General features: G+C 38.8%; 1 protein-coding gene across 1 annotated transcript in view; it reads right to left on the bottom strand.

Annotated features, from left to right (window-relative positions):
• Window positions 1–12,180, bottom strand: part of LOC121957675 (collagen alpha-1(XIV) chain-like) — a 206,127-nt gene that overhangs the window by 182,822 nt on the left and 11,125 nt on the right. Inside the window, 1 exon segment of the mRNA XM_042506398.1 lies at window positions 10,886–11,002. Coding sequence (XP_042362332.1) covers window positions 10,886–11,002 — 117 coding nt within the window.

Here is a 12,180-nt window from a genome sequence, read left to right as displayed (position 1 = left end):
AAATATATTTGAAAAATGAATGAACTTTCATTATCTTTTATTCTACTTTCAAATGTCTGGTTTCCCTTGCAATTAAAATTGCTACTTCAGGATCATTTACAGTCTGGTGGCCTTTTAAATGTAACAAATCACTTCACAAAAAAACCTCAGTAATATCTGTGTAATTACATTCTCACAAATTCAAAACAGGCCTTCACAACACCTGTTTTAGCAGCATTAAGATCTCCAGAGTGCAGGCACATCCCTTCAAACCTGACCAGCATAACTTTTTATTCCTGAAGGAGCAATTAAACCTGAGAAGTGAACTCCTTTCATCGTTTTATAGGAGGTGCAGGCCTACGCCTACTGCAGGTCAAATGTTACACACTTGTGTTATGCAGAAATATCAGTCTGAGAGACTTCCACAGGCTGAACTGTGGACTCTGCCGGTCTGGAAAAGAAACGCATCGATCAATCAATACAACACAAAAGGAGGCAGGCAGACTGTGGACAGGTGATGGACAACTGATAAGGGCTGGAAAATGACAGGAAGGAAAAGACAAAAAGAAGGTAGAAAAGAGGATTAGTGTAAGACAATCAAATGGACATCGCAAGCGTGAAACACACCACAGTGCGGCGAGGTTGCCGTCACGCGCTGCTCACACATGAAGTGTGTTCCAGGCATTAGGGTTAGGGAGAATTTCAGCCAAATATTTCATGTAACTTTCCAAGAATCAACAGAAAATGTTTTTGCCTTTTTTTTTTACCCAGTTTTCAGCTCACAGAGCACTCAGTGAACTCCACAGATGACGAGCGTCTCCAAAATGTGCCTGTGCCAAATTCCATTTTTCTGCTCATAGAGAAACATAAAGGTTATACCTACTGCTGTCTGTCTTGAAGCACCAAACTTCTGAGTCACAGTGAGGGCAGACACGGATCTTCAGGTGCATGAATCATCATCTGCTGTACCTTAACTGAACTGCGACCAACCACCAAAAGGCTCTCGTAAACGCTTTCACATCTCAGGTCTGTGAGCAGCTCTTTTGGTGAGGATTGATTTAAGCCAGCGAGGCAGTGGATAAAGACTGCCTCCATCAGTTAGCACTACTATGGAACCAAATAGACAGCGTTTATGTGGTGCTTTTCTTAAAAACTCCTCGCCTCTTATTAAACCACTCACTTCTAACAGGCTGAGGATCAAACCCTGCTTACTACTTTCTGAGCCACAGCTGCCACACTTTAAAGTACAATAATACAGATTATACTTAGACGTATTTGACTTGAAGTGAGTTATGAGAGGCTGACATATGCAGGTCCTTGATTTTAAGTTGAGCATGTGATCACGTTTGGGGCTCAATGTCTTGTTCAAGGACACTTGAGCAAAGCAAATGGCTGCTCATAAAGACGCTCGTGATGGAGAACGCAGTTAACGACCTGCAGTTATTGAACTGTCTCTCACACCAGACCTTCATTAAACACATGATCTGTCCACACCCACTACACGCCTCTCTGCACTCTCAAATAGCTTCAAAATATTTCCAAATATGAAAAAATGTCTCGAGTAATATTTGAAAGTGACACTATCGCTTAAACTGCCAAGAAAAGAAAACCAACATTCAGAAGCCCTCTGGCTTCACACACTGAGGAGAGGAAAGATTAACTTTATTAACGCCCGAGGTGACGACAACTCATCACAGCAGCAGAAACCAGAAGGAACACAAATAAGGACAAAGGTATAAACCAAGAATATGAACAAAACTGGAATACCGAGTATAAATAAAAATCAAATCAGTCTAATAAAATACATGTTTTAAGCAGCTAATCCTGCCAAATGTGCTCTGCTGTCGTAGCAGCAGAAGGTTTGGCAGAAGTCAGCAGTTTGCAGATTGACTCAGAAGCGTAGGTTTCTATTTCCTGGCTTTCAGAGAGTCTACCATGTGCACAGATATTGACTGGGAAGTCCAAGATCATCAGAGTTACACATGAAAATTAGTTTGAGATGACAGAAAAGTGCTAATTCATTCTTCGCCTCGTCTGCTCTTTTTTTTTTTTTTTTTTTAACTTTTGCTGCTGCTTCTGCAGAGCGTTTGGGATCAATAAATCTTAAATCTTCAGTTAACAAAGCCAAATTTTTCAATGTAAAAATGATTGATTCAAAAATCTTTTTACCATCTGCTTCTACAATTTACTGACAGCACAGGAAAAAAATGCTACTGCATATTTTAAAGCAGGAATTGGTTCCTTAAAACTCTCCTCGGGTGCCACTAGTCCTACATGATTCAAAAGATCACCTCCTTGCAAACTCCTGAAGCTGCTTGATAACAAGCTGACCATTTAATTCAAGTGTGCTGGAGCAGGGATAGATCTAAAATATGCAGGACAAGTGATATGCCAGAAGAGGTTTGGGAAACGCTGCCTTAAATGGATACTTCAGCTTTGTATCACAACAATGTGGGTATAATTTATTTTCCCCCACAGTGAAACACAGCCAGACGATGCAAGACTCGACATTCTGCAGAGTTTCGCTGGCTCTCAGGCTGCAGATCAAAATACAGACTGTAATTCTGCATTTTGATATTGCCTGCCACCCATGCTGCCACCACGGACACAAAGAGTATAGACACAGATCAAGAGACAGACCCGCCCCTCTCTCTCAGACTCGACCTGAACTCCCAACAGTAAATACAGTCAGTGCTGATCAAACATAAACCAAGATTCCGATACTGAGTTGAAAATGTTCTGACCTAAAATGTTTTCAGAAACATGTTTGACTTTACCGTTTGACTGTAATTCGAGATGGCTTGTTTCCAGCCAGCTGCCATTGTGTCAAACAGACAAGTTCAGATTACTTCAATCGATCATCAATCATTCTGGATACTTTTCTGCTGTTTGTTGTCATTTATCTTTTGTTGCATTTTTCTGTAAAATGTTAATTTCGAGGTTTCTGTTAGATTTTTTACTTTGTTGTTTTTTTGTTTGTTGTTTTCAAGTTGAGAGGGGACCCATTTTTAAAAGCCTCTGGCTCTATATTTTTTTCCATTTTTGTATGCAGATAAACTAAAAAAAAAAGACTACATCACCCACCAGCAAGAGCTTTATCAGTCCGTTGCGGTGCAATGCATTCTGGTAGTTGTAGGTTTTCTATCTCTGCTTCAAAAGCGAACCCTGCAGTCCTTTTTCTGTTTTTTCTAGTCATGTAGCGTAAATTTCAAAAGTATTTGTGTCTTTCTACTGCAGAGACCAAACAGTTTTATTAGAAGACCATCTTTCCAGCAGTGAAATACCTCTTTAATTCCTTTATGTTTTTTCCATGAGATAATTTTCAGTTTGTCATTTTGCCTCCTGCCGAGTTCTTTTACTTTTGCTGCTGCTGCACAACAGGAAAAATCAATAAACCAAAATTTTCAGTTATCAGAGCCGAATTTCTTTGTGTAAAAAATGACTGATTCAAAACTCTTCATCTGAAATCTGTTTCTACAAAAATTACTGACGGCACAGAAAAAAATGCTTTTGCACTTCTGCGGGCAGGTATTGGTTCCTAAAACTCCTGACTGAAGAGAGTATCTACAACAAGGACTTTTTTTTTCAAAAAGGCTTAAGACAGTACTCACAAAAATTAAATTAAATTAAATTAAGAGTTTGTCTTCACGTTGTAGCAGAAAAAAACCTTAATGTGCATCTGCTGTGTCTGTATCCGTTTCAGACGATGACAGAGTCTAAGTCATGGTTTAACTTCAACCAGGAAAAGACAGGCTCAATGAAACCATCCAGCAGAGCTTCACAAAAACTCCTGCTGCTTAAGAAAATTAACTACTGCTCCGTCACCACTTCTCCACCTTCATTACCCTCATGCTGATACCAGCGGCGTACAGCGAGAAGATGATCGACCTTGTCATTCATCTCCCTCACTCGGCCCAGAAGGCATGCAGCCATCCCTGCACTTCCAGTTACTTTTTCAAATTTTTTCTCATTTTCTTGAAAACTAAGCACTACCCAAAGGCAACATGTTGCAAAGCGAGCTGTGTGGGCATGTCTCAGAAATGAGGCCAGCGTGCTTTGGTGAAAATGTCAGAACGATTTGGATATCCGGAGGAATATGAAAAAGGCAGAAAAGCTTTCTGGCACATGGGAGGCTACAGCACTTGTTATTGTTAAACTGGAAAGCACTGATATCATGTGACAAAAGAGAAAGAGTTCCCAGCGGTTATTAGGAACTCCCTGCATACAGGAGCAGAAAATACAAACCAAACAGTCAAGCAAACCTTAAACTCAGAAACCAAAAAAAGACCAACATGTTTTTTTCTTGGACAGAAGACACAGAAGACCAGATTTTATTTGGATTTGTCACTCTCCCCGCGCTTTACCATTTATTTATCTATACCCAACATCCGTCTCTCTATTTACTCTCTCTCCGTGTCTCTCCGGCTCCATCCTTCATCCTGCCCTCTAGGATCTCCCTCTCTTTATATTCCTGTGTCATTCCCTCCATCCATTCGACTCTCCCCCGCGGTGTCAGGGGATGGCTGCCTGTGCTTACTGCATCTTATCTGACATTTTCTCCATTACTTTGATCAAACAGACGGCCAAGCCATACCAAACGCTACAGGTTTACTTCGCTGCTGGCTGACGGCGACACTCATGGCAGAGGTTGACTTCACCTTCAAACCTCAGGCCACAAAAGACTGGTGCATTCAGCAGTGTACAAGTAAATCAAAAATATGAAGTGGGCAGGTCTGAATCCCTGGTAAAGTGTGCCAAGTCAGTAATGGTCTTGAAAGGTTTTAAAGATGCCTCTTAATAGACGATTTATTACACACATTAACAATGTTTCGACATCATTCATATATTATGAGATGGAAATTTCATTTTCACTTTGCATGGACAATATTAAAGCAGATGTGTATTTCAGAAGTCCATGTTAAACAGTGGAATTTTTTCCTGAATGATTTAAAGTGTTTAAAAAATATTTTTCAGTTTAAGATGTATTAAGACAAAATAATTAGACTATATGAAGTTATCAGGTAAAAATCTGTCCCCTTTTTGAAGGTGACTTATGGTGCATGGCTCTTGATTTCTCTGTGTGTTTACTGTAAGTGTTGTTAGGTGACAGTAATTGACAGACCATCCATTTCTTTTGTTTATATATGATTTGAGAATGGGGCCTGACCATTTGATGTGTGCATTTTGACATGACTGATGGGCTTTACCTCTAACTCACAGCTGGGTTGAATCAGTCTATACATGGATCTTCTTGGTCACATGTTGAACATTACCAGATGTCAAAACATTATTATTAAATCTATTAAATCATCTTTTTGGGAGTGTTATTCATTGTGTGGGCGCATTTTTGTGTTCGGGTTGTTTTTGCCTTTTTGCCTACAAACCTGTTATGGAGCTGGGATGTTCATGACTACCACAAAGCTTCAAGTGAACCACAGTTCAGAAATCAACAGCTCAAGTTCAATTCTATTGACTGGACAAGTTTAAGACTGTTAGTTTTGTAATGCAGCCAGCTGAGAGCTAAGGACCAACAAACACAACTTCCATAACTCACTGTGCTATCAGATGGACCTGAAACTTGATCTTTGATTCTCTGCCCAAACCCAAACTGGCCTAAACCCGGCGGGCTGTAATTTATCAAGATCCTGTCTGACTTGAAGTTGGGTTCACACCAATTCCCTGATTATTTTTTTACAGTCTGTGCAATGTCATGAATAATGTATGGACTGCATCACCATCAACCCATTCTAACTGATGAAAATGTTGAAATTAAGAATAAGTTTAAAACAGACAAATATTAAAATTAGGGGGTCATTTTCTCACATACTGTACTTAAACTCCAGTACACCGCTCGGGAGACGCTTCAAACTGGCAGCTCTCCAGCGTAAATGTCAAGAACAGAATTGCACTGGTGTGAAAACAAGAGAAAGAGAGTGAGGGGCTACAAAGCAACTTCTTTGGCAGTGTTTGCGTTTGCTTCCCGAGCAGCGGCAGAGTAGCAGAGAGCTGTGATCTCATCTGCGTGCCACAACAGCGTGGACCAATGTGCACACTCTGCTGAACCTGTGGTGCACGAGAGGCAGCGCAAGCAACAGACTCTTCAAATACCGGAGGGAAGAAAAGGGAGAAGTGGTGCGAGCAGACATGCCAGCCCTAAGCTTGTAATAAATGTTTTAAATTTTTTATATTAAAACATTTATTGCAAGGTACTGCTGCTGTGCTTGGGGCTCGGGTTGGGCTTGGACAATAATTTCATGTAGGTTTGTGTCTTTTTTTGGGGGGCTGATCGCAGCTCTACCTGAAACATGTCCCAGAAGATTCTTCAAACCGTAATACCCTTTTAAAGATACTCTGTGCAGTGTTTGACCACTGGTGTTGCTGTAGAGCCACATCCCTATACACCTAAATATGTGTTAATCCTCATGCACGTGGAAGAGGAGGGGTACAATTTTGAATTTTACACAAATGCCAAGGGGGTAATGCATATCATTTGAGATAGCAGAAAATTAAAAAATAATATAATTTTTATTCCTTAAGGATACAAAAACATGTTCACTTGCAAATCCAAATCCAAAGGCAACATTTAATGGGAAGTTGGTTCACAAATTCCCTTTTCAATAAGTGCATGAGAAGATATTGGGACCAGAAGTTCGAGAGTGATTTTCAATTGTACTGTAGTATTGTACTGTAAAAGTCGTCACTGTTTGAACGGACCTCTCTGAGGATTGAGGGGTTCTTCCACATTAGTGTTTTGGCAATGGTGGTGGCTCATATCCAAATGTGTGCTTATTACATCACCATCAGAACTTAGTTATGATATAGTTTGAAATTTAAAGGTTACCTCAAATTCAAACAGGGTTGAAAAAAGCAGGGACAAATTATTGCTTCCTTTTTTTCCTGACTCAGCGAAGTAAAAGTTGAACTAACAACTCATCAAAACAGTCTTAATCATTTTTTTTTATACAGTATAATCTTTTTTTAGTGTTTGGTGTCTTATGACAGAAATGAAAGTAAAATTTTAATGTATCCCCGCAAACCCACTGAGGGACCCCTACTGAGCCTCACACCTTACTTTGGGAGCATTTTTAACTGTGCTATAACTCAAGTCCTTAACAAAATGAATTCTTGAAGCTTTCCGTCATAACAGTTACAGGAGTAGAGGACAGTTTTTACAGCAGGACATGCAGCTGCGCACCTTTTGCAATAAAGCATCTCCTTGCCTTCTGATATGTTTCTCAGTGGAAAAAATAACCGTAGAAGAAAGAAAAGAAATTATATTTAATAAAAAACAAAAAACTGTAACTGTTTGGCCTCTGCACTCATTCAGCTCCACATGATTCTTGTAAGGCAATCTGACTTACTGGATAGCAGTTTGAGGTGTTTACAAACTGAATATTTTTAACATTTCATCAGAACAATAAAATACTGGAGAATGTGCTTCAATGTGTTTGTTTTTACAGCACTTCATGCCCGTGCATCTATTTTCTGACTGCAATAAAAAAACCTGGGCCAACAACACACCCTTTCTCCAATTTCTCGTGCACAACACATAAGCTGCCTGTGCTTTGCCTCTTCTGTTTCTTCTCTCTGTATCCATTTTTAACTTCTTTATGCAAATGAGAAACACCTAAAATTAACCTAAATCGTGAGAATGAGTTGCCATGTACTTGTCAGTGCTGTGAAGTCAAAGTGAGTCAAGCGTTAAATTAGACCAACTAAACTAAACTGTATTTTAAAAAAAAAAAAAATAGGTACCCGAGTGAATGCCTGTTGCAGCCACTGAACATTTTTAAGTTCAATAGTTGATAGAAAAAACTGAACCAACACTTAAAATATTTACAGCATCCACAGCCATCTTCAGCTGCTACCTGTTGGATATTTGTCTTTATGTTGAGCTGTTGAGCTTTAAACATTTAAATTACACAGTAACCGGAGTGAAAAGATCATAAAGGAAACAGACAATAACAATGTTATTGACTATAACTCTACTGAACAAGAAAACAGGATGATCTTTCCCATGCAGTTCAAGGATACACTGTTGCATTAAGTTTCATGCATTATGTATGATGGTTTCACAGTTTAATGAGCTCTTTCCCTGTTTTTAAATGCCTAGGTATTTATATAGTTTATCCTTCAAGGTATGTGCAAATATTCCATATATTTTTAAATTTTTGTTGTATGGATCCATATTGCTTTAAGTTGATTGTAGCTATGTGTAGTGAGATTGCCTGGGGCTGCTCAATTGTGGCAAAAGTCATAATCACAATCAATATGGTAAATAGTGAGATCATGGTAATTTACCATGATTTCTCAGTGACTTTGGGAACATATGCACGTTTTGTTGCCACTGAGCGCACTGCTGGAAAGGTACTGGATTCATGACACAAGACAAAGTGAGATCATCATTGCGAAATGGAAAGAGAAACAATCATCATTTTATCTCCATTATCCTGTTTCATCATAGTTAGAGACCAAAACTGTGATTGACATTAAAATGTCATAAATCACTAACCTCGACCATTACTCAAGCAAAATTTCCCTGCCTTGGGGAAAATAAAGTATATCTCATCATATCATAACATTTAGTGACAGCTTCCCAAATGTTTCATGATATAATTCATTATTATTCACAAATTAGCAATAATACAACACAGGATGAAGGATTATGGCTCTACATCACATCCATGAATTATAAAAACATCTGCAGTACACCTGTTTTTTAATTTGCTGTGGTAGAAAACTTGGCCCAATTTCAAAATAACATATATATAACTGGTATACATCAACCTCACTTATGATTCCAGTAAATCTACAACATATTTATTCAGTGTTAAGAGCAATAAAACCAACATAATGTCAATGTTGTGACGAATAAAGACAAAGAAAACTGCAGCCCACCATAAATCAGCCTCTGAGGTGCTGCATTCAACCTTCTGTACTGTTGTTGAGCAAGCCGACAAGGAGCTGTGGTGTCGGTTTACCTGTTTATTAGGTACACCTGGCTAAAACATATGCAGGCTAGCTCTCCAAATAAGTCTTCTCTTCGTGAAGGTTAAAGTATTCAAAAAACTGTTTTAAAAATGTGTTGAATTCACGTCATGGCTGTGAAAGGTTCTGTATTTCAAAGAGCTGTTAAACTGAAGTGGCTCAGACTGAGAGACTGTTCTCACGTTTAGTCTCAGGCCCTCACCGATTTAAATGGGTTACAATCAGTGTTAAAATGAGTATCAGAGGGGTTGGAGGAGGCACTCCTCACCCATCTACTCCCAGCCCGAATTAAAAAACACCTGAGGTGAACCAAATCACATACAAAATTACTTCCATGCCCATTAACAACACTCCAGATCCATGTTTGCTGAAGTATCTTTACAAACTTGTTCAAAAAAAACTTGCTGAAGGGCTTCATCAATAAATCTAAATGTGTCTTCCACAATGAAGCACAGATTTCCACAGTGGGCTCCTGAACAGCTCTGGTATCAGCTATATCAGAAGCTGTGTGTGGGTACGTGTCTCCTGCTCTACAGAGTGAATTATGAACCAGCATGCAGGTGAAACCCACATAAAAAGGTTGATTTGTTCTCCCTCGGGGGAAGAGGTTCAACTGCTGTGCTACTCCGTGCATAACTAGAATTTTTGTCCCACCAGCAGAAGACAAACATCGTATAGTAAACATGATTTGTGAAAGGACAGAAACTGTATTAAGAAATCCCTTCCTGTCGTCTGACTTTGGTGCAACTTTAACTGCAAGTACTGTTGGATGGTCTTCTTTAATGATGCATTATCCCGTGACAATTACCGCTGAGGAGCCCTTGAACGAGACAACCAATCCATCACAGAGGATGTACTGCTCAGCTTCCAGGTGTGAAGGTGGCTAACTGTGTGAAAACACCAGGCACGACTGTACGCGTGAATCTCCTGTCAGATCTCCATGGACAAATCAAGTTTGAACTAGAAGGTTTCTGCAGACAGCAAAGCTCCACCAGCTCCAAACAACACTGAAGCATTAAACCAAACTGTTCTGATGTTTGTGTTTAATTTTTTTTTGTTCTAATTTGTTCACACAGTGTTCCTACAGCTTAAGGCAAGTGGTATTTAAGACCATTTAGGACTTTTGTAATGCCACTTTGAACGAAATTTAAGACAAATGTTAAAATAGCCAAAATGGAGTAAAGAAGACATGTAACAACATCAATTATGAAAGGTAAGGGGAAATATTATTTTATTTTTCTAATATTTATTGTAACATAGAATGTGACTCTTTAGTAATGTTAATGCACAAGTCATTTATCTATCTCACCATCAATTTATGTATCGACTGCTGTGCTTGTTATACTCTCTTGTATAGTTTTTTTAAGCATTTATAGATCATTTTCAACTTTTGTCAGAAAAAAAATCATGAAAATACCATATCTGAGTTTTTTTAAGACTTTGAAAGGTCAATTTGAGAAATTTTAATGTGAATTAAGCCCTTTATCTTAGATGAATAGATTTAATGCCTTTTAAGACTTTTCAATGATCCGCAGGAACCCTGTTATAATGAATGAAACATAGATGAAGCGTGATGTTCACTTTTGTCAACTCTCACTACAAAAAAAACCTGTCATTCACACTTTACAAATTGGTCACGTTCAAATTTTGAGCAAAACTCACCTCCTATCCCCATTATTTTTCCTTTATTTTGTGACTTGCTGTTTAAGAACCAGAAACTGGGCCACATCTGGACCCCTAAACATATCTTTTGATCAGTCCATCTAATTATAGAAACAGCAGTTTTCTTTTGGAGAACTCTCATGACAAACAGTCTCAAGTGAAAATGAAACTTCCTCTAGAGAAGTAAACAATCATGCTAAAAACTCCAGTAAAGCACACTGTCTGAAAAAGAGTGTTTTTAAGAGCTGAATCCTACCTGGCCGTGTGTTGTAAATGACCTTGTAGCTTTCAAACTGTCCTTTCGGTTCCTTCCACGACACATGCAGTTTGGTGGGGCTCAGGACTTTGGTGCGAAATCTCCTTGGTGATGAAACTGGACAGAGGAAAAAACAAAATGAACAACTTCACACAATAACTGTCAGTTTGAGAAATACCGTAAATATTTCAATGATGAATGAATAAATACACAAATGATCCCTGTCATGCACAGTCCATCCCACAAATATTTTTATCTCATTATTAGAAAAACTGCCATCATCAGTGCATATTAGTGGATTACATCCATAACAAAGACTGGAGTTCAATTTTGCTGATGATTAAAAAAGACAAACTGTTTTAGGTTATAATTTCTAACAGATATATGTTTTCTTTTAAGCTCCACCTAACTAATAAATCAAGTCAAGTGCTTAAAGATTGACAGTTGATCCCAAAATCAAAATGCAAATTTTCTCTTACCTGCAGTGCTATTTATCAATGTAGATTGTTTTGGAGATATCAAAAAAAGTATCTCTAAATATACCAGCAAGAACTTGTACATGTACTTTCACGCCTCTGTAGTAGGTGAATTAGCAGTAGTTGCACGCTGCTCAAGGTCTGTGGATTATCTTGAGAAACCTGGCCGTGATATTGGAAAAGTGACATTCCAGTTGGGTTTTACAAATGTGGGTTTTTTGTTGTTGTCTGTGTGTTTTTTGGTGCTTTGAGCACCACAAGCTAAGTGCCATCCAGTTCCATTATATCGGAGAGAAGGCAGAAATCTCTATGGCCAATTTCTCCAACACCAAAACTATCTACGCTGATAAATAGCACTATAGGTAAGAAGAGAAATATGTATTTTTGGTTTGTGGATGAACTGTCCCTTTAAGAATTAATATCTGTTTATCCTTAAAAAGTCACAAAAAGCATGACTGCTCAGGATGTTTTACAGAGCTGCAGGTTTCACAGAATCTGCTCTCCGTCTGTTTTGCGCTTGCTCATCCGCAGAACATGACTGTGACTGAGTTAAGTTAGATTGAACTCCCTCCAGAGTTATGGCGGCGTAGAGTCAGTCGCTCCATCTGTGTTTTTAAACAGTTAGGAGAGGAAATAAATAAAGAAGGATAAATTGTATCTCATCCAAGCGGGGAGGATACACATCAGAGAGATTAGCTTGCACAGATGTCACATTAAAAAGCAAAGTCCCATTCTCCTCCTCATCCTCATCCTCATCTTCCTCATCCATTGACGAGCCCGTATTGTGCTCGTCTCTGCAGGGATACGACAGGTCTTCTT

Source organism: Plectropomus leopardus, chromosome 18 (genome assembly GCF_008729295.1).
Source record: "Plectropomus leopardus isolate mb chromosome 18, YSFRI_Pleo_2.0, whole genome shotgun sequence".
Lineage (NCBI taxonomy): Eukaryota > Metazoa > Chordata > Actinopteri > Perciformes > Serranidae > Plectropomus > Plectropomus leopardus.
Note: the sequence above shows the minus strand (reverse complement) of the source record. Positions and strands in the feature narration are given on the sequence as shown.